The sequence below is a fragment of the Erpetoichthys calabaricus genome, chromosome 14 (assembly GCF_900747795.2).
Source record: "Erpetoichthys calabaricus chromosome 14, fErpCal1.3, whole genome shotgun sequence".
NCBI classification, from domain to species: Eukaryota; Metazoa; Chordata; class Cladistia; order Polypteriformes; family Polypteridae; genus Erpetoichthys; species Erpetoichthys calabaricus.
This window is the reverse complement of record NC_041407.2, coordinates 28987914-29014572: the sequence shown is the minus strand read 5'-3', so window position 1 is coordinate 29014572 and position 26659 is coordinate 28987914. Positions and strand designations below refer to the sequence as shown.

At 38.7% G+C, this 26659-nt stretch overlaps 1 protein-coding gene across 4 annotated transcripts in view; it reads right to left on the bottom strand.

Annotated features, from left to right (window-relative positions):
• The window catches only part of LOC114664826 (receptor-type tyrosine-protein phosphatase U-like), a 1094815-nt gene that overhangs the window by 29604 nt on the left and 1038552 nt on the right, over positions 1-26659 (bottom strand). For all 4 annotated transcript variants that reach the window (XM_028819112.2, XM_028819113.2, XM_028819114.2 and 1 more), the window contains 4 exons: positions 20101-20198; positions 12718-12834; positions 5712-5866; positions 1671-1806 (listed from right to left, as the gene is read on the bottom strand). In XM_028819112.2, the coding sequence (XP_028674945.1) occupies positions 1671-1806; positions 5712-5866; positions 12718-12834; positions 20101-20198 (506 nt within the window). The remainder of the gene's footprint in view (positions 1-1670; positions 1807-5711; positions 5867-12717; positions 12835-20100; positions 20199-26659) is intronic.

The following is a 26659-nucleotide window of genomic DNA, read 5'->3' as shown; positions in this document are numbered from 1 at the left end:
TCTTATTTACTCTTAAGCTGAATTTTCAGTTATGTTTTATACATTTAAAATATGCCATATGGATCTACAGTGACTTGTTGACAAGAAATAATCTTTGACAAATGTGTGTAACAATGAAAAGGATTTAATGCAAACCACAACTTGACTCACACACTAAAAGTGGACAGTGAAATTTATGGTTTCACAAACAGCTCATTTTTTCCATGTATTTTTTTGTTAATTTTGTCATTTTATGGTGCAAATTCTGAAGTAATTATTCAGCAATTTTTAATAAGTCTGTATAAAAAGTCATGAATTCTAGCTTTCTTTATGTACTTCTGTTTTTTCCAGTTTCGTGAAATGCTTTGTGACAGTCCTCATGAAAAACAATTGAAGACTTGAGGATTTTTTGATTTATTGCTTTTACTTTTAAACCCATTTGCTCACTGTGTGTACACAGTACTCTGAATCCATAAAACTTGCATTTTAATAATTAAGCACCCACTCTGAGAGGTATGAGGCAACTTTGCAGAATGCATCTACTTAGCTGGTTGATTGATTGTTGTTATAAGAAAATCTCCATGAAACTAAATGAAGGCGGCACTTGGTTTACAATTAATAATGCGAGTGGCCTGTCACTAAAGAGTATCACATGGCGCTCAGTTGATGTTGGTTAAGGATTAGCTATTTAAGCCTAAATCACACTCTTCTGACTGCTTAACATTAATTATGCACAACAGTTAACTAAATCCACTGACTCTGTAGTCAGAAAACTGTTTATGGGTGACCAAAATAAATGGTAGTCTCCCTCCTGACAATAAGGTCAGCCTTTTATAAAGTTTAATGCAATCAATAATGTTTCTTTGTGAAAATGGAAGCAATTCAAAACAAAACAACAGACTCGTCAATGATAATGATTAGCTAACTAGCCATGTTACCTGTCAAAGATAGGCAATAGAATACATTTAAAAATATTTGATATCTCTTGCCCTACGTGTACCTTCAGAGCCTTTCTTCAGTACCCTCAAGTGTCCGAGCCTCTCTTGACTGGCCCTCCATTTCCCAAGCGCATTCCTGTAAAGTCTGTGTCTCAGACTCTGGACAGGAGGTGAGAAGGGCACCACAAAAATAATGACATTTTATACTTTCTGTCTTTGAAGCGACTCTCTCTCAGCATGGCTTCTCACACTCACACTTTCTCATTCTATTGTATTGTCAAACCTAAACTGACCAATCACACTAAATCCAAACTGACCAATCAGATTGCTCAGAGGGACCAGACTCACACATAGACCTTAGCGTATTATTATGTAGTAGATACTGGCTGTGCCTCCCTGTTTTTCTTTTTTACCACGTCTACACAAATTATGATAATTTAAATTATTGCCAGGAATCAGAAATGCCTGATGCTTTATATTTCATGATACTTATTTAATTCTATCTGAGCCTTTTTAAGATTTACTGTACATAGCTCCTGTGTTGAAAAGAGATGAGTAACTGAATGAATGGTAAATACAGTACTGCTTTAGCAGTCGGCTACACCCAAAATCCATATGTATTTCTCTCTCTTGTTTAGGTGATCTGACAAAAAGCAACCCTGTATTCAGATATGACCAGTCAATGGAAAATTCCTAGTATTTCAAATTTATGATTTAGGTGTGGCGCTTAACAGCAAAAAGAGAAACACTCACCTCTGTCTGAATCATGTTTATGCGCCTGGAGCAGAGAGTCTTGACACAGTTGTAGATATCTACAACCCCTTCACACTCGGCCATATCCAACATTACATCCAGCACAATGTAGCATCCTGTGCGGCCTGCACCAGCACTGAAAATAAAATGCCAATCAATAAGTTATTAAAATATACATATAGCTTATCAACCCAAAGCACATTATTTATTTTAAATTGCATATTTAAACGCATTTCATATAATGCTGCAATGTGCATTCTGGGACAATGACAAAGGGAAAAGATTTAACGTTTTCTAAAGATTGAATAAGCCACTACATTGTTCAATTGCAATAAATAATGAAAACTTGTCTAACCGTATGTTTTCTCAAACATTTTTAAACATTGTGTTTATACCAACAAAATCACTAGAAATACCGTAATATATTCAACATTTCCTAATGTGCAGCTATTCTAACTGTGCTAATTGTTTTCATAGCAGTTGCTAAGCATTTATGTTCTAGCCATGATGAAAATACTTTATTTATAGTGGACAAGCCTGAGAAGCATTACAGTAATGTTGCCCAAAGTGTAGTGTTAGACACAGCATGTTCTACATACTACAACGAATAAAATAAGTTGATAAAATGACTTCACAAGAATGCCACTGTTGAGTATGTGACCCTGTAGCCTTGTGTTTCCAATACTGCCTGCTTAGCCGTAACTTCAGCCTTCAAGACTCCTTTGAAAGACCAACAGCAGAAAAAGAAACGCCTTAAACATGGCATCACTTTACTCTGATCGTAGCGGCATAGCTAATGTGGTACACTGTGACTGTTGTCCAACCAACATGGAATTGTGGTTAGAATTAGAGCCGAGTGTGTCAAGAGCAGTGGATCCCAAACTCGGTCCTGGGACCTACCGGTGCTGCAGGTTTTTGTTCCAAACTACTACTTTTTTTAAATTGGACTCTTAGCCAAATTAAGTGAGCTGCTGTTTCTTAGTTTCTGTTTTTTATGGTCAATGTAGGAATTACAAAACTATGTTTTGGCAATCTTTATTAAAATATACTAAGCAGTCATATGGGGATAAGGCTGTTTTTTTTTTTTACGTTTTTTAACAATATTTTAATTCGGCTTTTCCAGGTGTTTTGGTTATTTAGTCCATTATTTACTAATTCGAGGGTTTGATGTTGAACAGGTTTCAGTCTTTCATCATTCAATGTTGTTTGTCTGTTCTGCTTGTTTTTAATTGTCATTATTAGGATACAATGAACAGAGCAAACTACACAGAAAAGAACAGCAAAATAATATAATAATGATAAAAGAGAGTTAAGCATTTAAAGCTAAAGCAAAAATAGAAATTTTTTAAATGCCTTAAATGTAAAAATTATAATGCTGTGCTTTTCTGAATGCAGAATAAGAGAAGAGAAAAATAGATCAACTAATGAAATGAGATTAATTATTATCACTGATTATAAATCTGGTTGGAACAAAAACCTGCAGTCACAGTGGGTCCCCAGGACTGAGTATAGAGATTATGTGGCAGGGCACATCTGGTGAGGCATGGCTGTTGGGAAAAGCAATAATGAGAGATGAAAATATACGAAGTGAACAAAGCAGAGGTCGCCATGTGATTGCTTGGTCTAGAGAGGCCAAAGTAGCGCAGCACATCTCCTCCATTGGCGTCCTTAGTGTTTCAGTTTGCACAGCTTCTACTAACACAGTTCTGCATTTCTCATCCTCATGTGGCATAGACGTTGCCAGAAAATCTGATGAAAGAAATGACAGAAAGAAATAACTGGGAGTTTCCAGTTTTTGAATCTTTAGTCTCATGAGAGATATAAAGCCTTTGGTTGATTAGCACATGCAAGGAAGAATTTCATTGTACTGTGTACGTGTGACAGTAATGACCCCATAAACCCAATAAAGGCAGTTGCTCAAACATAGAATGGACCCTTTTGTTGTGCTCAGTAGGAAGATGGTCTTTGTAGACTTCTAGTCCTTCCTTTCATGACTCAACGGGCGGTGCACAGAGACGGCCACCAGAGAACTTTACTTCTGACTGAAGATGACACGAGTGAATTCTATTAAGTTCTGCCAGCCTGAGGGAGCTCTTCTGCTGTGAAGCAACACTTTCAAGTCCTACTGTGTTGGTGAGCTGCATCTGCTTTAATGAGCACTGAAGTTTCTCCTTCCTTTTTGGTACCCTAAGTGTGAGAGTGCAAGCATTCAAAAGAAATCCAGTTTGAAGTCTTCTTGGCCCCACAGAGTAATATGTACAGTATGTAATGTGTATAATTATAAAGGTAGATCTGGTCAGACCAGAATTGTTGGTTGTGTCTTGTGATTCTAGACAGGAGACAAAGAATACAATGTCCTGACGCCAAATATGGTGCGTCACAGTTGCCAGTTTGCCTGTAAATGTTAAAAGGAATCCCATAGCAGTCACTTTTCTTGAAATAAGAGAATAATGGAAGGACAGGAAGTTATAGATTAGGAGCTTCCCCAAGTCAACTAATGTGGTGTTTCACTTGGCACCCTGCTACATATTCAGGGCTGCCCGGCCCTTCTAATACAAGCTGGTTCCCAGGTCTACAGGGACTCCTGGGCTGCCAGAGTGAGGTCACAGAGATGGCTCAAGCAGCTTCAGAGGACAGTACTGATGTGGGAGGTGGTCCAGGATTTTGGCTCGGAAGGAAGTAGTTTCTGGATGGGGCTTTAAAGCTCTGTTTTATCACAGTGCCAATAAGCTTGGGGTCCTGGACTCAGAGTGTGGTGGGATGAAAAGAGAACAGAGTAAGGAAGGAGTGTATATTTGAATGTATCAGTAGAATGACTCTAGAGAAACTGATGAACTACCGTAGATACTCGCGTATTAGTCGATCTCGCAGATAAGTCGAGTGTATTTTTAAGCCGAAAATTACGAAATTTGTTGTGACCCGCGTATAAGTTGAGGGTAAAACTTGACAGCTATCAGAGATAGAGGGCGCAATCAGCTGTTAATGGTGACAAAACTCACTGTCACGTCACAGGCATTCCCTCTGTGCTTGGAGAAATGCTAGACTCGTTGACTCGGCAACTAATCCTTACGTATGCGTGAGCTGCGAAATGTAAACAAATGTAAACAAAGGCAAGATGGCATTGACATGTCACAAGGGAGCGAAACAAGTGCAGAAAAGAAAACACTCGGCAGACGATGTTTTGCACATTATCGCTGAGTCGGACTCTGATTTTTCAGAATCGGATTTTATTGACAGTGATCAGGAATCAAGCAAGAGAGTGAGAAGCCGGCATCAGCTGATCGGACACCAGCCGATGCCGCGCCAGCTGATCGGCTGCCAGCTGAACGCATTCACGCAGCCGATGCACCTACGGCAAGGTTCGCATGGGAGGAATACCCAGACATTGATCCGTGGGAGCCGAACTGGCTACCAGACTTCACAAGACAGCATGGCTTGGTGTTGGACACGACAGATCACCCGCTGCTGGACTACTTCAGGCTGCTCTCTCCTGATGCTGCTTTTTAGCTACTGTCAGACGAGACAAACAGGTAGGCAGAGAAATTTTTTGAATCGCGGGCTGCGCTTGCATCGCATTGATAGCGTGCGTTCCCTTGGTTCTTATTATTTCCAAATCTGGTTGCACGTGGCAGCTAATGGTATGTTTGTTATCCAAAACCTGCAAAAGCTAATGCTCAAATTCAAGTATTTCACAGTTTAAAGAATTATTTAATGAAATTAGAAAAAAAACTAGCTAATTAGTAATAGTATTGCTGGCTTATAATTATTTCAAAGACCATGGGAAACGGCAGATGACCGGTGACTTAACACCGTGAAGCGTTGAGTGTACAATGTCATTACCCAAATTTTTTGGACAATTGTGTTGCCCCGTGGATAATTCGACCCTATTTTTTTTTTTAATGAATTTTAAGGCATAAATTTTTCGACTTATACGCGAGTATCTACGGTACCTCAATCATTTGAGATTTAAAGCATGGTTTAGAGACATTGCTTATGTCTTTCTTCAGTGAATGTGGTTTTTAAAGTAAAACATTTTCTTACCTGCAGTGAACTACAACAGGCCCAGCGTCATGTGGCGTAGATGCTTTAACTCTGCGGATAAAGGCCAAAAGTCCTGTGGCATGGTAAGGCACTCCATGTTCAGGCCAAGACGTGAAGTGAAACTGTTGCACCTCATGCTTTGCTGAGTAGCCTCGCTGACAAGATACAAAACCAAATCACACATTTTTCTTAACCTTGGCTGGGATTAACATGGGGAAAAAAAGTACAATATCAAGGGACAAGACTTGAATATTCATTAAATGCAACAACTTCAATAGTGCTTCCTACGCGTAGCAGACATTTGTCTAGCTTGCTTTTCATAATACAACAACAGCAGGTAACTGAGAATTTTTAATTTTTGACTTACCGAATTTACACGTGTACCACGCGCACATTTTTCCCCGAAAATTAGCATTAGAAAATCAGGTGTGCGTGATACACGAGGAAATTTATTTTCTGTAATGTTTACTTCTTCTGCTTGGGCTCGCGCACGCTCTCTCTCTCTCTCTCTCTCTCGCATGTGCTCTCGCTTTCTCTCTCTCTCTCGCTCTTTCGTCATGCAACAAAAACAGAAGTGCATTTCGCAGAAAACGTGCCCTAAACGCTTCCTATACAATCACAACGTGCGTCGTACATGGGGCATAATTTTTTTCACAATTTTCTTTGTAAAAATTAGGGTGCACGTCTTACACGAGGGTGCGTGGTACACGAGTAAATACAGTATTTTAAAACCTGAGTGTCCCAAACTGAAAATTTTTTTGTGCATCTGACAATAAAAATCCAGTATTATCTCTGCTGCTGTTTTACAGGACTTAGAAACAAATTAACAATTTTCCTGAATCAAGTGCGATAGGCCTACAACCCTGTAAATTTGTACTCAGTTGTGTTTATTACAACCTAAAAAGCAGAACAACCTTGCACATCCACAATCCTCAACCCTAAACCACATCTAGAGTCAGTTAAGGACATTGAATATTAATCAGATGTACAGAATACTGGGCTAAACTTGGCATTTCTGCAGGGAATTGAACGCTACAGGTGGTAAGACAGCACAATGGGAGCGGGGAAAGGCATCATCCAGAGGCAGCAGATGTCCCAGCTTTACAGCACTGAGCAGCTGTAGTTCAGTCCTTGCTGGCCTTAATGGATGCTTTGTTGGCTTGAGATGCTGACAACTCCTGATGTAACTGACAATGAAAGTAGACAGCCAGAGTTTTCTAGCGAGGAACAAGGTGGAGTTTAGCAGCAGGACTGGCTACACAGAAGAGCCTCCATTTGTGTGTGGAAACAATGAGTGATAGATCTAAAAGAATGATATTACTGAGGAATATTGATAGACAGAAAAGAAGATGAAGACATCATACTTATGTCCAAAAGATGAAAGAAGGGGACAGAACCAGAATATGAGGAAGAACAGGCAAAACACACTCAGGGGATTTTTACAGGATCAGGTTAAAGACCAATTAGATGACACCCCCCACCCCAGTATGGTGTGTTGTTAATTAGGATTTCTAGAACAAATATTAATAATTCTGAAAATTATGTGTCAAGCAACAGAGGCATGGGGAGCAGAAATGCCTCTGAGCTGAAATGAGTGTCTCAGTAGATGACAGCCAAACATTGGAGACATTTTTCCAGCAATTCCAAAGAAAGAAGCACACACATTTAGTAAATTAGGCAAAAACGTCAATGAAAGCTTTAATGACTGTCATGGAGGACACTATCATGGAAATGGGAAGCAGTCTTGTCAAAAAATGTCACCATATGATAATCAATGACCAGTCAGTCTTTTCATAATCCAACTTATCTTGTTCATACTTGTTACAACAATTATGAGACAGGGAGACCCACTGAAAGGTCCAGCTTGCTGTATAAAGTTACTGCAGTACACGTAGATGCTGTAGTTTGCAGATTCTTAACTTGTCTACAAAAGAAATGATGGTACTTTGTCTCAGTCTTGAACTTGGACCACCACACTAGATCCAGCTCTTTAAAAAGATGTATGGAGGGGACTATGATCAGTTATTGGAGATATTCCACGTAACAACCTTTTAATTTCTAGTAAATTTCATAATTATTCTATACATTGTTACAGAAAGTGTTGTCTTATCGACCTGATGAAACACAATTTGAACACTATAATCATTTGATGTGGTGGAGAGAGGCACAGTTTTTCGCATCTACTATGTCGTTACGCTGTCTTTATTTAGTTGTAAATGGAATCCTGTACTGCTGAATTAATGCATTCATTTTTTAAAACAGCTCTTTGTTTTTTTATTTTAGGTCTCAAATTATTCAAGGTCAGTGTCTTCTTTCCTTTATACTATATCTATTAACTTCTACCTCTACTGTTTGACACAGAATGGCTTTTTGTATAACCTGAGATTAAAAACTGCTGTCTATCTTCAGTAATTTTCATCAAATTAACAAAATGGTTCCGCTTCTCAGAGAGGTTACAATTTGATATGTCCATCATAATCTTCTAAAGGTCACTTTGATACTTACCAGATATGATCACTTCTGATGAATGTCTGCATCATACGAAATACCAACATATTCTTATTATTTAAAAAAGATGACCTGATCTAAATAGCTCTAAGCCAGTAAGCTTACCATGACTCACAGGCAAATTCATTGAAAATGACTGAGCATCATATGTCAAGAATAGGCGTGTTAGTAAATAACATGGGTTCAGACAGAGGAAAACATATTTCAGGAATATGCTGGAATTCTACAAGTATAAGGAGTGCAATGAAAGCCTATGATCAGAGGGGTGCATATATTATTTATCCAGTTTTTCAGAAAGCTTTTAGTAGTAGGGTGTTATGTGGTGTTAGCCATTATGGATGAAATGAGAAGTCAAGTAAAATGACTCATTTTATTGGCTAACTAAAAAGATTACAATATGCAAGGGGCCTGAGTTGCCTCGAAAGCTTGCATATTGTAATCTTTTTAGTTAGCCAATAAAAGGTGTCATTTTACTTGACTTCTCATTTCAGAAAGCTTTTGATAAAGTTCCACATAAGAGGCTAGTCGTTAAACCGGAAGAAATTTGAATTCAAGGCCTAGTGTGTAGATGTGCAGCAGTAAACATTGGGGACAAAGAGTTAAAGTGTGTCAAAAGGAAGTATTTCAGAGTTAGGTGATGTTAAAAGTGGTGTCTGCCAGGGATCATTGCTGCTGTTTTTATATGTAAGAATGTAAAAAACAAGCTTGTTATGATCGCTGAGAATACCATACTAGGTGGAATTGGCAGATAATCTTCAATCAGCCAAATCTTTGCAAGAAATATGGACAGAATATCAGCTTGGACAGTTTTTTGAAAATGAGAGGAATTAGCACATTGGATCCCAGTTATTTCTTAAAATTAAGTTCTGCAACAAGAACAGGGGGACACAAATGGAAACTTGTTAAGGGTAGATTTCATACAAACATTAGAAAGTTCTTCTCAATGTAAAGGACAATAGACACAATTAATAAATTACCACTTAGTGTGGAACTGAGTGGCACTTTAAGGACTTCAAAATCTCAACTCAGTATTATTTTGAAAAAAGTAGACACAATGGATTTATAGTCTTTATTAAACTGAATGGCATGTTCTGATCCATTTGTAGCAGCCTTAACCTAATAGTGAAGGCCACAAACACAACAGCAGGTTCATCCATCTAGCCTTCCATTTTCAGCTTTCTGTCTTGGGGCAAGGAGGTTGGATTTGGTGTAAGGCAGGAATCATCGCTTAACAAAATGCCAGTGTGCTGCAGGGCACAATTACACCGATAGGGAGTCTGTTCCATATTTTTAAACAGAAACATTTCGTTCTTTACACATTCAAAGCATGTTTGTCTTTGAATAACTGGCACGTCTAAATGAACCTAACGCATGGGTGTGTTCTCTGTGATGGACTGCGGTCCCATCCTGGGTGTGCACTTTAAGATTATTGGCAACTCTAAACGAACCTGGCAGCAGACTACGAGCACTGTAATGGACTGGCATCCTCTCCAGAGAGCTTGTCTTAGAATAATTAATAAATCTAAATGGATTCGGCATGAGTGTATGGACTTATGTATGTACACGTTAAGATTTTGATAGAAAGAATGGAATATACTAACGTGGGAATTAAAAGACAAAAGAAAGAGGCAGAGGCTTTGTCAAAAAAAAATCTGGAGTGGTCTCCCCTCGACTTTCTCGTATACTCAGATATGGGGATGGATATTTGAGGAGTAAACCGCAAGACAATGATTATATTTTTATATTATGTACATTAAAGAACCATCAACAACAAATCAAATTAATAATATACAGTATCGAACAATTATTATAAAAGTTAAGTTGAATAAATCGAACTCTGCAGCTCCATGAATAAAAGGTAAAGTACCACTTCCGGTTAACGGAAATAGCCTAAAAGTTGATAGAAATCTACGTTTTGAACCTAACACTTGTATGCAAAATTTGGTTGACCTAAATGAAAGCGTACTCAAGTTATCATGTTTATACACACACACACACAATTCCAAAAATAGTATTTTTGGACTCTAAAACGTCACGATTCATCAAAATCTCGAAATGGAATTTTTGGAGGATTACAATACTTTCTTGTGTACGAAGTATGAGGAAAGTATTGTAATCGTCCACAGATTCGATGTCGAGATTTTGATGAATCTCGACATCTTAGACCTCCCTGACTCACTTGTACAGTGGGGCAAAAAAGTATTTAGTCAGCCACCAATTGTGCAAGTTCTCCCACTTAAAAAGATGAGAGAGGCCTGTAATTTTCATCATAGGTATACCTCAACTATGAGTGACAAAATGAGAAAAAAAATCCAGAAAAATCACATTGTCTGATTTTTAAAGAATTTATTTGCAAATTATGGTGGAAAATAAGTATTTGGTCACTTACAAACAAGCAAGATTTCTGGCTCTCACAGACCTGTAACTTCTTCTGTAAGAGGCTCCTCTGTCCTCCACTCGTTACCTGTATTAATGGCACCTGTTTGAACTCGTTATCAATATAAAAGACACCTGTCCACAACCTCAAACAGTCACACTCCAAACTCCACTATGGCCAAGACCAAAGAGCTGTCAAAGGACACCAGAAACAAAATTGTAGACCTGCACCAGGCTGGGAAGACTGAATCTGCAATAGGTAAGCAGCTTGGTGTGAAGAAATCAACTGTGGGAGCAATTATTAGAAAATGGAAGACATACAAGACCACTGATAATCTCCCTCAATCTGGGGCTCCACGCAAGATCTGGTCAAAATGATCACAAGAACGGTGAGCAAAAATCCCAGAACCACACGGGGGGACCTAGTGAATGACCTGCAGAGAGCTGGGACCAAAGTAACAAAGGCTACCATCAGTAACACACTACGCCGCCAGGGACTCAAATCCTGCAGTGCCAGACGTGTCCCCCTGCTTAAGCCAGTACATGTGCAGGCCCGTCTGAAGTTTGCTAGAGAGCATTTGGATGATCCAGAAGAGGAATGAAACCAAAATAGAACTTTTTGGTAAAAACTCTACTCGTTGTGTTTGGAGAAGAAAGAATGCTGAGTTGCATCCAAAGAACACCATACCTACTGTAAAGCATGGGGGTGGAAACATCAGGCTTTGGGGCTGTTTTTCTGCAAAGGGACCAGGACGACTGATCCGTGTAAAGGAAAGAATGAATGGAGCCATGTATTGTCAGATTTTGAGTGAAAACCTTCTTCCATCAGCAAGGGCATTGAAGATGAAACGTGGCTGGGTCTTTCAGCATGACAATGATCCCAAAGACACCGCCCGGGTAACGAAGGAGTGGCTTCGTAAGAAGCATTTCAAGGTCCTGGAGTGGCCTAGCCAGTCTCCAGATCTCAACCCCATAGAAAATCTTTGGAGGGAGTTGAAAGTCCGTGTTGCCCAGCGACAGCCCCAAAACATCAGTGCTCTAGAGGAGATCTGCATGGAGGAATGGGCCAAAATACCAGCAACAGTGTGTGAAAACCTTGTGAAGGCTTACAGGAAACGTTTGACCTCTGTCATTGCCAACAAAGGGTATATAACAAAGTATTGAGATGAACTTTTGTAATTGACCAAATACTTTTTTTCCACCATAAGGTGCAAATAAATTCTTCAAAAATCAGACAATGTGATTGTCTGGATTTTTTTTCTCATTTTGTCTCTCATAGTTGAGGTATACCTATGATGAAAATTACAGGCCTCTCTCATCTTTTTAAGTGGGAGAACTTGCACAATTGGTGGCTGACTAAATACTTTTTTGCCCCACTGTATATGGAGTATAGGGAAAATCAGGGAGGTCTAAAACATTGAGATTCTTCAAAATCTCGACATCGAATCTGTGGACGATTACAATACTTTCCCTATACTTCGTATATGAGAAAGTAAAAAAGGCAAAGGTCAGAGTTCCAAAAGAGATCAAGGAGTCTGTAAAAGCAAAAATTTCCTCCTGGAAGAAAACAAAGTACAAGAGTATAAAATGGCAAAAATTGAGAATCCTAAAATCCAAAACCAAGAATGCAAGAGTACTCATTCGAAAAATTGTTTCCAACCTTGCGCCTGGTACTGATCTGACATATTCCAGCTAAAGTTAAATCTGCGATGGATGAGGCAAGATAGCAGAACTTTTTAAAATGAGTTGTCTTCTGTTTATGTCATCAAAGTTGAGACATCTTATGGTACAGTATACTGCCATTTTGTATTCACTCAGTCACTTCCGAACAGTTTTATTCTCTGTTTTGTTAGTGCCTTCTTTGGTTGTCCTTTCCCAATGACATGCCAATCATATTTTCCTTTTTACTAAGTAGATGTCATTCAGAAATGTTCCATCATTAATCTCCGATAACTGAGAGACCAGATTGATTTGAGATTCTGGCATGCATAAGCATACTTTGTGGGGCAGTTTTTCCTAAGCAAGCCATTTTTATTATACTATTTGTTCTTGGCCCCAGGCATCCTTCATCACACTAACTGGTTCATTTGCAAGCTGTAGTGTGAAAACTTTCTATAATTACCCTCTCCAGGCTGAATGTGCGCACTGTGTATTCTGCTAACGTTTCAGTCTTCAGAAGTGTGATTTTAATATCGCCATACATTTCTGTGTCTTCAGGCCAGTACTTGCAGCATTTCACCTGGAAGGGGACAAAAAAGAAAGTGGTGTTAATCTGAGAACACCCATTGAGGACTGACAGCACATCATCAAACAACAGTTGCCCGCCTTGTTCAAATTTGTAATCATATTTAAGTTATAATTCAATTATGTGCCCAATCATATTCTATATTTTGTGTATCTATGTTGAAGGCTGAGTACTATATGCTTTTTATTTGTTTATTCACTTTGTATTTTTGTCAACTGTTCTGAAGGGCCACGCAATTACAAATTTCATTGTGCTACATACACATGACAGTGAACTTGGTTTTACTTTAAAAAATCACTTTAATACGTTGATAAAGTGCAAAAAAATTAGCAAAGAGCACATATTTTAACACACATACTGTTGAACAATTTTTCACGTCTTGGTCATAGGACAGTTCCCTCAACAATGCCGTATCTGTTTTAACAGTCTACCCTTGTTGAGGATTGTTGAACATTCGTTTAAGCATACAACTGTAGGCACAAGCTTGTGTGCATTTCTCTAGTATACACGTGGTGATGAAGTCTTTGTTTTCCTCGACTGTGTTATTACTAAGCCTTCAGCATTTGTATTATAATTGTTATCTGTATGCATATCTGTATAAGTCAGTCTCTATCTGGGTGGCAGTTCGGTGTATTTTGTGTTAACATTTTTACGACAGTGATGTGCATTTTGAGTCACTTTGCTGAACTGATTCTTTTGACCTACTCAATTGATTCTTTTGATTAATTTTTAGGATTGGACATTGGCACATATGTAAAGTCCAGGAATCATGGTCCCTCTGATTGCATCACAAATGCATAATTGAATAAATCATAAATTATTTTGTGTGTGTGTGTAAAATATATATGTAAATATGTATATGTAATTTAACATGGTGATAATTTCTACAGCATTGTCCTGTTCCATTACACAAAGCATGACAACACATTTAAGAGGCATAATTAAAATAAGACACCAAGAATCACGTGACCCATTCGTGGGTGATGATTCAGTTTGAACAGATAATGATACGTACGCACTACAGTTAATGAGCCATAAAAAATGTGATCTAAAGTAAACTTGAAAGCTAATTTCTAACAATAATTTGAATAATATTTTTATAAGGTTCTGTTTTATATGACATAAATGTTTTCATTTTAATATCATTTATATATTCCGTTTAAAACAATTCCAATAATGAATTGTGCAAGACAGAACAATGTATACATTTTAATATACTGTAAATGTGTGGTTACTGTATTGTACTTGTATTATGAGTGAGAGAATCATCAGTGACGGAGTTTTGTTCACTGATATTGATGTAGTTAGAACTCAAAAGAATCGTAAGTGAAGTGAGTCGAGACTCATTATTCAGGCGGTTCTTTGTACTTGAAACTTCTACCAGCATCATCAAAATGAAAGACACCGATGACACGCATGCACATCAGCACTCCTGCTGAGCTCCGCTGAATTGGTTTGTACGCCCCCATGAACTGATTCTGATAATTCACTGAAAAGTGTCATTCAAAAAGAGCGAATCCTTCGTGAGTCACCCATCATTAATTTATGAGGCACCATCTATTGGGATGTATTTTGTAATGCAAGTTACAATAAAATGTATTGCATTTTTTATTACAACAGATGGCAAATCACAAACATTAGCATGTTGTTGAGAATCCTACAGCAAATGCCTTATAATTGAGGGTAACATAAAACTGCCACTATAACTCAATACATTAAAATTTAAATATAAAAATAAAGGGAAAAAAATAGTGATAGGAGTATTAATCTCACTCAACTCCATTAAACATTTTGTTGATCTGCCCTCATTAATGTAGTAAAATGAGAGCAGGAATAAATCATGTAAATAAATAACAGATTTAATTATCAGGTATGAAGAAGACATGTTGGTCTCCCAGGTCCCTTGCTGTCAGACCATCAGGGACTTCCCTCTGTGTGTCAGGCTTTGCTTCTTATCATTTTGTCTAATTAAAATGTCCTTTATAAGTTTTAAGTGTCAGTTTTATACACCATCTGTAGGAATGAAAAATGCAGTGCATTTTATTAGCACTTGTAACTTGTAACTTTTGAGAACAACACCGTGGAGTGAGCGGCCATGTGTGACGTCAGGGTACTGTAGGCCGCTGTTACACTCTGCACTTTGATTTTAGTCCATTAGTTATCATGGCCTGGGCCAGCAAGTAGGGTATTTTTTAAACTTTTTCATAGTGTAAGCATTATACTGAGTGTCAGGGATTGGTGTTCAATCCCTAGCCATGCAATAATATTATATGGCCACATTTTTATTTTCCATGTATCAGAAGAAGAAACAGCACAATAGTTGGTGAACTTTATTGAAATATTGTACAATTTCACAGTCTGGTTAGGATGCATATTACAGAACTTTGGGAAATGTCTCATAGCCTAAGACAATTAGATTTTTAAAATACTGTAGGAGGATGAAATTTTGTTTTAAAGGGTTTCTCCTTGGTGATTTTTTTTTAATAAACTGCACATGGGTCTTGGCCCTCCAACAGTTGTTTTGCCTGATTTTGGAGAAAACTGAGACACACAGAGGGCATGATGTTTTGAAAACTGAGTAATTCTGTCATTTTAATACACTGCACAGTGTGTGGCCTTGTAGGGAGTATCTCACACTCCAAAACCCAGAGACAACTGACCACAACACATGGTTCCTTGTTTAAAAATTATTTTTATTTAAAGATATTCTTTCATGTCAGCCTTTTTTTTCTTCAAACCAGCACAAGTCCAATTCTTTCTCCTTTTACTCCTTCACTTCTCCCAAGTGAGTCTTGTTCTTTTCCATTCCTGATGCTGACTCACTTGTGTTAGGTGGAGGGCTCTTTTTAACTTGGGCCGGGGAGAACTTTCAGCATTTCAGTGCTAAATAAAGCCAGGAAGCACTTATTGGTCAGACAGAACCTCCACCTGACACGTGAAGCTCCCTTTAACAGGCCCCAAGGACCCCCACAGAACTACAGTTCCAATGAAGCCCAGCGGCTGTCCAAAAATAAACTATGCCTAAGTGTAACTCCTGGGCCCACAAGGCAGTCTCCCTTTGTCCTTCCATCATACCAGCTTCCCAAACACAGAAATGGAGCAGCAACCTGTCCAACACAACTGGAAGAGCTGAAAACCGGGACATCTTTTCACTTTACTCTTCCTATCTGTACTTTCCACAAGGTTTCTTACAGATTAGCTTTACTTTTTTTTTGTTTCTTATTATGTTGTTTGGAATATAAATTAAGCTATACTGACCAACTGTGACGTGTATTTAACCTGAACTTATGAATATTATACATGGGGGCAATTCATTTAAATAATTATCACAGGCCTGTATGGGGTACAAAAGAAAATGTGGTGAACATTTAAGGTAACCATTAAAGTGTTTATGTTTAATTAGCTTGGAAATATCTGTTGAGTTTTGATTTTTACCTAAACATTACTTAAATGAGTGGCAGAAGTTTCAGGTTAAAGGCCTGGTGATTCCCTGCTGCAACTAGAATATGTGACAAAAAGCCCAAAGGGACAAATAATTTGTAAATCACATATTTTTAACTTTTTAAACAAATTTAAAAAGAATCAAACAGTCTGGAAATTGCCATAGAACATAGTTTTTTCTCATTTAACTCCTATACCAGTTTCCATATGATCCACCTATGGCTCCACTACAGACTAAAGGCCTGTTTATAACTGGCGCATTCATGTTGATGCAAATGTGACTTGAATTTCATCAGCAGTCATGATGCAAGGACCCTCACATCAATGATGGTGTGCTTCCAGAAATTTGTGCCTGTGCCAACAGAGTCCAGCTGCAGAGCTCCACTCTGTTGAGGAGATTGTCGCTTTGCATTACATGTCGGCGAGGTTATGCGATTACACCTGTTGTCAAATTCCACAGCATCCCCTCAGTTTTACACACTATGGATAAGATTAGTGTTGTGGAGGGCTGTCTGACTCATGTCAAGTAAACCAGGTGACAAAAATGTGCAATCCAGTTGGCTATCTGTTGAGTCGCAGAGCTGTGGAGGTCTACAGCTCAACTCTTCTTGACTAACGTTTCCCCTGCACACCTGGTGGTTCATGTATAAACGGTGCATATGCACAGAAATGTTGCGTACAAACATTTCCACGCTCAAATTGCGATGTATAAAACCTGAACTTGGCATAAAGCCACGCACATTTCCATGGTACCTCATAACCTGGCGTACGCAAGTTCTCTGCTCGGTTTTGCAGACTGGGGGCACCCAACGTCAAAGCAGTGCTAACTTTTCCTCTGTGGTTACCCTTTCTTTCTTAGACCCACATTCCTGACGCGGCTTTATAAATACACTGAAACTAACTGCATATTGTTTATTAGTGTAATGCATCTGATTGTAATTAACCTGTAGCAATATAATGGTCCAGGGAATAGCCATAGTATTCCAAATACCATAACTGCTTTAGCGTTGTAACTCTCACTGCACCTTCTTTTTCTTCTTTCAGCTGCTCCCGTTAAGGGTTGCCACAGCGGATCATCTTTTTCCATGTTACTCTCACTGCACCACTCGGAGTATTTATATCACTGTATCTGAGTTTGGAATTACAGCAGCAGTTGATTGGAAAGAGAATTATTGGTATACAGCATCAAGCACACGTTGCCTCAGCCACAGCAAAACGCTTCAGAGACTTTCCTGTACGGATCTCGCGGTTCAGAAACAGTTTCATCCCAAGAACTATAAACGCACTCAATCAGTCCATCAAGTGCTCCTTGTAGAACTGTTTGTACTTATAAGTACAATTAAAGATATACAATTAAGATCGTTCCTCCCCCACACTGTGTGACTGTTCAATTCCACCCAGGGGGGTAAACGTTAACATTATACAAAGTTATTGTCTGTTTTACCTGCATTTTTTATCACTCTTTAATTTAATATTGTTTCTTTATAAGTATGCTGCTTCTGGAGTATGTGAATTTCCCCTTGGGATTAATAAAGTATCCTATCTATCTATCTATCTATCTATCTATCTATCTATCTATCTATCTATCTATCTATCTATCTATCTATCTATCTATCTATCTATCTATCTATCTATCTATCTATCTATCACCTCACTGCAAACTTGCACTACAGTTATAATATTGCACAATCTGCGCCACTGTATAAAGCGTGTATTTACATATGATGACAAAATCATTTTTAAGATGAAATGCAGCAAAATATGTTGATTATATTATACAGATAAAACTTTAACTTCATTTAAATAATCTATATTGTTAATAATTAAACATGTGAGGACACGATGCCGCAGTGCTAGCTAGTTCACGGATTGTTCCTACCTCGCGCTGTATTCTTGCTGGGCTGGCACAACACTAGAAGGATAGATGGATAGAATAATTAAACATGTACTATGAAGATATTTCAATGTTCCTTAAACATTTTGAAGAATTGTCGTTCTAAGCTTACAGATGGCTTAACGTCTACAGAGCTGATTGTGTGGCGATTGGGTATTTGGAGAAAGAAAAGTAGGGACAGAAATTGGGGGTTAGTATGTTTGAAAGAGACAGCACTGCTGCAATAAATTATTTCATCGACGGTCGCGCATGGCGCAGCAAGCATCTTGCGTGAGACATGAACAATCACTGCACCACTATGTTCCCATGTTTAATAACATGCTTTCATTCCTATCATCATGAAAAAGATATCACATATACATCTCAGTATTTAAATTATTCAGAGAGCTGTAATATCACGAATGTAATGAATTCTGTGTCCTGTTGGAGGAAGAGAAAGCTCAGAAGCACATAGTGATTCACACACATAGAGCACATAGAAGATCAAATACAAAACAAAGCATTTAACATGCTACTTTAGTTACGATGGGATTTGAGAAACTACTAAATTAAATGATTTTAAGATGAAGTTTATGATGTTCTACTTTAATGACAAATTAAACTACGTGATTAAAGTGGAAATTTCGAGATTAAAGTTGACATTTCAAGCTTTTTTCCCACTGTGTGCCTTTTTTTTCTCTCTGTACCCTAATAAGCTTTCATATGACACTCAGATGGTGGGCTACAACTCGGCTTTTCACGCCGACTTTGATATGTGACAACTTCTTTTTTATTTTGGGCACTGTGCGACTTTGTGAACTTGAGCTTTCAAGTTTCTCCAACACTATATGTCACTCGATCAACTTCCTTTTGTTGTTTATATCACTGTTTAAACCAATGAATAGTAAGTTTTTCCTTTAAACCAACGAATAGTAAGTTTTTCCTTGCCTCCACTTGGTATTCGCTGAAATTCTTCTATTTTTCCCCGTGTTTTTCCCATTGTCTTTTCACAGAACGCTGAGCTTAAGGGCTATTTATATTGATTTGCATATTCAAAGACGCCTAATTCTGGGAGGAGTTGGAGTGGGGCAGCACACGTGTGCGCATGCGTTACTTTTCACGCTGATCGGGATTTATGTAGCGGAAGAACGTGGAAGTTGGTGAATGCACAGATTTATGAATCTGGATTTTTCTGTGCATACGCACATTCACGCTTTTGTGCTTACGCCATGTTATAGTGTGAGTTCTATGCACAGCGTTTTATATGAGGCCCCTGGTGCGCATTGACTGATAGACAAGAAAATACATCCACTTTTGAGAAAAAGTTGGGCAACATGATTTGCCGCTACCTGTCCCTACATAAACCAGCATTAAAAGCACACAGAGACAGCCACATTTGCTCAAATTCATGGCAAGAAATTTCCCAGACCCCGGGCAAAAACGAAAGTTTGTGCAGTTAGAAATGGAAATATCTGATTGATGCAATCAAGTTGGAAAGGCAAAGAAAACACTTGGGGGCAAAGTCGGGGGATTCTGCAAGCATGAAGTGCCGCACATTGAATGTTTGTACTGTTAACAGACCAGAGTGTGCATCCTCTGTGTGTGACCACTTCTGCTTCTACCTAGTATGTACTGCCGAGTAATAACGAGCCTTAAGAGGACCTGTTGGGTCACTTTGCTGCTTCTCTTCAATTATTTTAAGTGCCGCCTCTGGTGATGTATCATCACATACCTAACTGACTGGAGCAAAATGTACTGACTGTATTACAAAAACTGGTTGGGGCACAACTGAGTGATCAGAGCGTAACAAAATGAGTTCAAGGTGAAGTTTACATGAGAAATAATGACATTTAAGACCTTGTTCTGTTTTTATGCAGAGTCTCTCTAAAGGGACAGCTGGAGGAAGAACATTTTATTGATATAAGTTAAGAAATTGTTGAACTCACCCTGCCAACTTCCACAAGCTTGGTTATCATCACAATGATGAAGCTGTTTTCCTGCCAAACCATCCTCCAGAAGTCATACAGCATCTCCTGCTTGGGCCCTGTAACACCAAGAATAAAGAAGTGCATTCCCAGAATTCCAAAGCACTTGTCAATGCTGACAGAATATTCTACTCAAGATTCACTGTGAATGTTTATTTGCACTGATTGTTACAGATTTATTGTGTGATACTGGTATTAAAGCTGTTACTGGATTATTAATTATAAAAACTTAAAAAGTACAATACTAGAATAAAAGTAGTGAAGTTAGTAATAGCAAAATAATGAGTTAATCTCTTAAAATATTTGAAAATGATCTGATTGATGTGTGAAAATAATCTACTATCCATGTTAATGCCCTGTTTGAATACATGCCTACCCATTAGCATGAAAACATTTTGCACCTTCCACTCAAAACTGTGGCACTTCAGGAATGTGAAGTGCGGAGATCTGTGAAGAAGGGTAATGAATACTGTTCTTACCTTGTTTGATACTCAAAAGCATTTTATGTTTATTGACATTTTGTTAGTGTCTGCTAAATGCAGAAGGATAATAATAATAAAAAGAAACACAAAATATGTCCCATCCATCCATTATCCCAATCTGCTTATCTAGGGCAGCGTTGCAGGGCAGCTGGAGCCTGTCCTACAAATCATTAGACCCAAGGAACCTCCATGAAGGGAATCCCAGCTTCCTTACTATGAGGCAGGTGTGCTATCATTGCACCACCGTGTCGCCCTATAACAAATATATGCATGAAAAATGAAGGGTATCTTGAAATGAACAATGCTATAATGCAAAACAAACTAGAGGTTCATGTCAAAATGTCAAGGTAATGTTCATTAAAAGCGTGAAATGAAAGCAGCACATGGATGTGTTGCTATGGTGGTCTACTGATTAAGGGAGTTGGACTAATAACCAGAAAAAAAACAACTAATGAACTGTGTGTCCAAGAGTGTGTGCAAGATGTGTAAATTTGTTTTCAGTACTTTACAAATGAAAGCTGGGATCTCTCTCGTAAACCTAATGAGCTCGTTAGCTTATTGTTAAACTGAGGGGATGCTGTGGAATTTGACAGCAGCTTTAAATTTCTTGAAGTCATCATCAGTAATGACCTAAGTGGGGACAACATATCTTGATGACTTGCCGTTGACGTTGCTTCCTCAGATGTTGGAGGAAAGTCTGGCTGTCCCCATTTGTGTTCACCAACTACTACAGATGCTAAGTGGAGTGTTTTTTCTTGGCTGCATAATATCCAGGTATGGCACCTGCAAGCTCTGGGTCACAGCATAGCACAGCAGCAGGTGATGAAGGCGACACAGAACATTACTGTCACACAGCTCCCTTCTGTTCAGGATATGCTATATATCATATACTACCTTGAAAAGGCAAGTAGTGTTATTAAAGGCTTTTCTTATCCTATACCGTCAATTTCCTGATTTCTCTCTTGTGGCATCTGTAGAAGACCATTACCACCACAACAGCTGGATTCAGGACAGTGTGCATGCTAAGGTCATAAGGCTGCACCTACTGCATGGGTGTACCTCCCATGTGTCTCTTATGCTGTATTCATATCATCTGTATGGTGTTGTCTGCCAGTGCTATTGGCATTGTATCAGTGTCACTAGTCTGAGGGAGACAAGCATGTAAGAATCTCATTGTACTTTGTATAGTCGACCATAAACTTGAAATTGGAAAGACTGAGTACTGTCTTGCTAAAATGGACAGAAAGCATTTTTGCGTCTTCAACTAGCAAGTAGATTCACACCTACGTAGAGGTAAAACCCCCAACTCCTCCAAAGGGTACAGAATATAAAGCCAAATGTGTTCACCTTGAAGTTAGGTGACACAAATTAATCTCTCTTCAGGTTGGCACGAGGTACTGTAGTAAGACACTGCAATGCAAAGATGGTATACATCACCTCAAAAATAGTTCCCCAGATATAAGGTTCTGCTGGTTGGAAAAAATTAATTTAAAACTCAAAAGAGATATTACAGATGCTGCCTCTGGGGTTCTCTGTTAATTTTTTTATAATTAATCCTTCTAAACTGAATTATCTAGCTGTTCCAAGCAGTTTAGTTTTAAAACTAATTTAATCTCTTTGGAGTTTTGTTTTGGTAGTAAATGTTGCGTGAGCCAACATAAGGTGTTCTTGGCAAGCTAATAACATTACAGCTTTTTATCCATCTGGGTGTTTATAAAAGCATACAGTATATCTTTAGAATAAATACTAATTATAATAATGTGTCCTGCTTCTTCCTTTCAGAAGTTAGGGATGAGATGATCCAAAGCCTTTTGAGTTGACTGTTGGCTTTCTATTTCCATTGATCACTGGTGACATCGACTGCAGCACGTTCGCTTCTCAGTTTTCCATCCAGTTCATCTTGGGTCATCTTCTTCTTCTGATCGATTTGCCTTTTCACAGAATCTGAAAAGGATATGCTTTGGTATTCCATCTAGCAACACCTATTCATTTGACATGTCTGCCCCACCTTAACCAGAATTCTCTCACCATACTCTCAAGTGGCCAGTGCCTTGTCTTTTTCCAGAGGGCTGCATTACTTATTTCAGTTCTTTTTCTACCAACTATCCTTCCTAGTTTCTTTGTTTGGAAGGAGCTGAGTTTAGCATAATCATTGTAAGTAAAGGTCCAGGTCTCTGTTCAACAGAACTGTTGAAGGGACAGTAGAACAGTAGCACACCTCTGTTTTGGTTTCAAGGCTTACACCATTTTGATTCCACAGTGCTTTTTTCAGTCGGTTGAACCTGAAAGACTCGAGGCTGATGTTGTATTCTATCACCTTTGCCAGTAAACACATTTCATCTACCAGGCTACTCAGACATACAAAATCAGTCACTTCTGAATTCTCTCCTCCTCTTGATATTTTTGTCTTCAATGATGTTCTGTCATTGTTCACCTCACCAGTGACTAGATATTTTGTTATACCAATATTTATTGATGGATCTTCTTTTCTCATAGATTTCTCAATACAGCTGAGTACCTCTTTGGGTGTCTCTCTGCCCTAGCAGACAGAGACAGGGTCATCAGCGTATAGAAGAGCAAGAATGTATTCAACAACCACAACTAGATCTACTCTTTACCTTTGTCCATCTGGTGTCACATAGTTGATCCTTATTTCAAATTTCTGGCAGTCTAGATCTTTTAACGGGTTTCTGATAACATGACATAATAAGCACCCTTGTCTCAGTCTGGTTTTTCACATCAAACCACTCTGCAATTTGCTTTCTACTTGGACTGTAGTCTGATTGTGTACAGCACTTGAAGCAGATGATGGTTCTTCAATGATAAGCCTTACTCTTATCACCTTCCACAATTTCTCTGTATCCACCATGTCAAATGCAGATAAATACAAATGTACACATGTAATAACAAATAACAAGAATTAATTTTCCATCCATCCATCCATCCATTTTCCAACCCGCTGAATCCAAACAGAGTCACGGGGGTCTGCTGGAGCCAATCCCAGCCAACACAGGGCACAAGGCAGGGAACCAATCCCAGGCAGGGTGCCAGCCCACCGCAGGACACACACAAACACACACCAAGCACACACTAGGGCCAATTTAGAATCGCCAATCCACCTAACCTGCATGTCTTTGGATTGTGGGAGGAAACCGGAGCGCCCAGAGGAAACCCACGCAGACACGGGGAGAACATGCAAACTCCACGCAGGGAGGACCCGGGAATCGAACCCAGGTCCCCAGGTCTCCCAGCTGCGAGGCAGCAGCGCTACCCACTGCGCCACCGTGCCGCCCAGAATTAATTTTGGTTTCCAAAATGTACTTGTCTTGTGAGATGGTTTCAACAACACAAAATTTCCAAGCATCTCTATAAATGTATTAATTTACAACAGCACAGGTAATTCAAATTAATGAGGTGATGATTACTCAAATCAGGTAAGCCAGTGGTACAGTACAACACATAAATAGCATACTGGATGATATCATAAAGCTAGCAGAGGTTTGGAAATGGCTACACTAACACAGTTTGACAGGCATAAATATTACTTTTGTATCAACAAGGCTATTGTCCGCAAGCAACTACCCACCAACTGGATATAGTGTTCAAGCTGCCATAAGGAGACTAGGGGAGAGTGGGCAAATTGAAGATGGAGAATGCAGTGAAAGGCCCCAAAAGCTGTCTTTATTTGAAAAAAAAGTCATTTCTTAAGTGAAATTCATGAAGGTGCTCACCAAGTACCAAAGCTACATTGCTGCAGCAAAGAAGCCATTCTTGTGAAAATGCAACAAGTGGGGGATACTGTAGTACATAAAAGACCATAAATCTTAGAAATGAAAACTGGTCTTATGGAGCAAAGAGTCTAAATCTGATATTTTTGGTTCACAATGATAACACTGTGTCAGAACAAAAGGGGTGAGAAGATGCCGGTCTGCAACCTCGTGTGAATGGCCCTGTCATGATCTGAAAGGGTGTATGGGATATGGACAAAATCAATGGAGTGATGACTACTGAGAAATATAAACAGATTTTTATCCATCATGATGTACCTTCTGTGCCCTAGAGTGTAAATTCTTAATTTTTTGAAACCACAGACTGCTTATGTTTTAATTTTTGCTCAAATGAATCAGGATGAATTGACTTTACAGGACTTTAACTACAGGGGCAATTAACATTGCAAACATCCCTTTTTGTACATTCTTCTTCTGTATTGCACCACTAATTTATAAATTTAATGCATCTGTTTCAGTCAGTTTACAACATAATGATACAGAAAATGGATACGATTTAGAACAGATAATAAGAATGAACGCCACAGGATCAAAAGATGTTCCAATCAGTTTATAGTCTGGGAAAGGACAGCATTACTCAGGTCTGTGAAAAGATCAAAGGCTTTGAGCAGAGTCATACACCATACGGACAGACAACCAATCAAATGTGTATAACGTCACATGTCTCAAAGCCCAAGGTGAAATTTAATCATAAATATGGCTCATCCGAGGAACCAGAGGAGACAAAAGCAGAATGTCATTACAAACATCAGAAATCGAGACCACCTGAGCTGGATGTCCAAGAATGTAAGCTATCCATAATGCTGATTGCTTAAATCAAAAAAGTTGGCCACTCCAACCTGTGACCCTTGACAATCCTGATTTCCTGAGAGGTTGCACCTCAAAAAGAAGAACAAGTGCGATGGAAGTAAGACATTGGTTGATAAATGGCATATAACTAAAAAAACTGTTAAGACTTCATGTGTCGTGAGGACAGCCATATGTTAGCGCTGGTGATTGTGAGTCCTTGTGTAGAGTACCAGGAGTGACAGGCATATGGCATCAGTCCTACATACGTATGTGAAGATGGTCCTATGTGGAATATTGTGAGGTGACTGGCAATTGGCATTACATTGTCTGGCTAGGATGTCATGTGTATGTGTGTGTATCTGTGTGTTTGTTAATCTTAAGATGTAGGAGTAGACCAACCTAGTAAACAGACCTGGAAGGTACAGTACATTTGGCAAAAACATCTTCAGCACAAGACACCAAAAATCACTACAAATACAATGAAACACCACTTGGTGTGGAAGATGGGCACTAAACAGTAACACTATTAGGTTGGGCACTTCAGGACCCCGACCTCAACTTTTCTGAAGCTGTGTGGGTTCACCTAGGCAGGAAAAGAACCAAATAACAACCAAATTAAAAAGAAGAGTTCAGGTAAATCCTTGAAAAAAATATCACAGGAATATTTGAAAAAAATATATAAGTAGTGTACCACATTGAATGATTACTATTTGGAGTTCCAAGTAGGGAATCCATTCCTGGACATTTCAAGTTGCTGTTCGAAGCTGTTGTCTGATGAAGTGCAAGCTGCAGCAATGGTGCCACCTTAATTATTTTCAACTATAACTCTGTTATTTCTTGATTGATTTTTACACTTTTACATGCTATATATGCGAGCTTGGCCATTCCCGTTTTGCGGGAATGCAGGAATGAAAAATGTTCGGGAATCCGATTACCGGGAGCCCGGGAATGGATTCCCTAGTTCCAGTTGAGGCCACACAAAATACTGACTTGTCCTTTCTTGTTATTTGTTATTGTTTATTCTTTCCGTGCCAACCATCTTTAATTAAGAGATTAATTTTCATTGTGCAGCCTAAAATTTTTAGCACAGTACTATACAATTTTGCACATAAATATCTTCTGCATTTATGGAATGGAAATGTTTCATTTTCAGAATGATTTTTAGAGGACAAGCCATCAGTGTCTCTTCTTCACTAATTGTAGTGACATCTAAAACCACCCTGAAATACGGATGCTTCATAGCATCCTGTTGGCAGTCTACAATCCTCCTCCTGCTCATATGCATCAATGGCACCAATCTAACTTTGGCTACATTTCCTTTGGCTATATAAAATGCAGTTTGTCTTTTGAGTGCATTGTCAATAATCTAAAAAAATATCTACAAAATGGCATTATGAAAACAACAGACCAGATGATGGGCAGAAGCAGGAGGCCTGCATGCTGATCATAATCACTGAAACG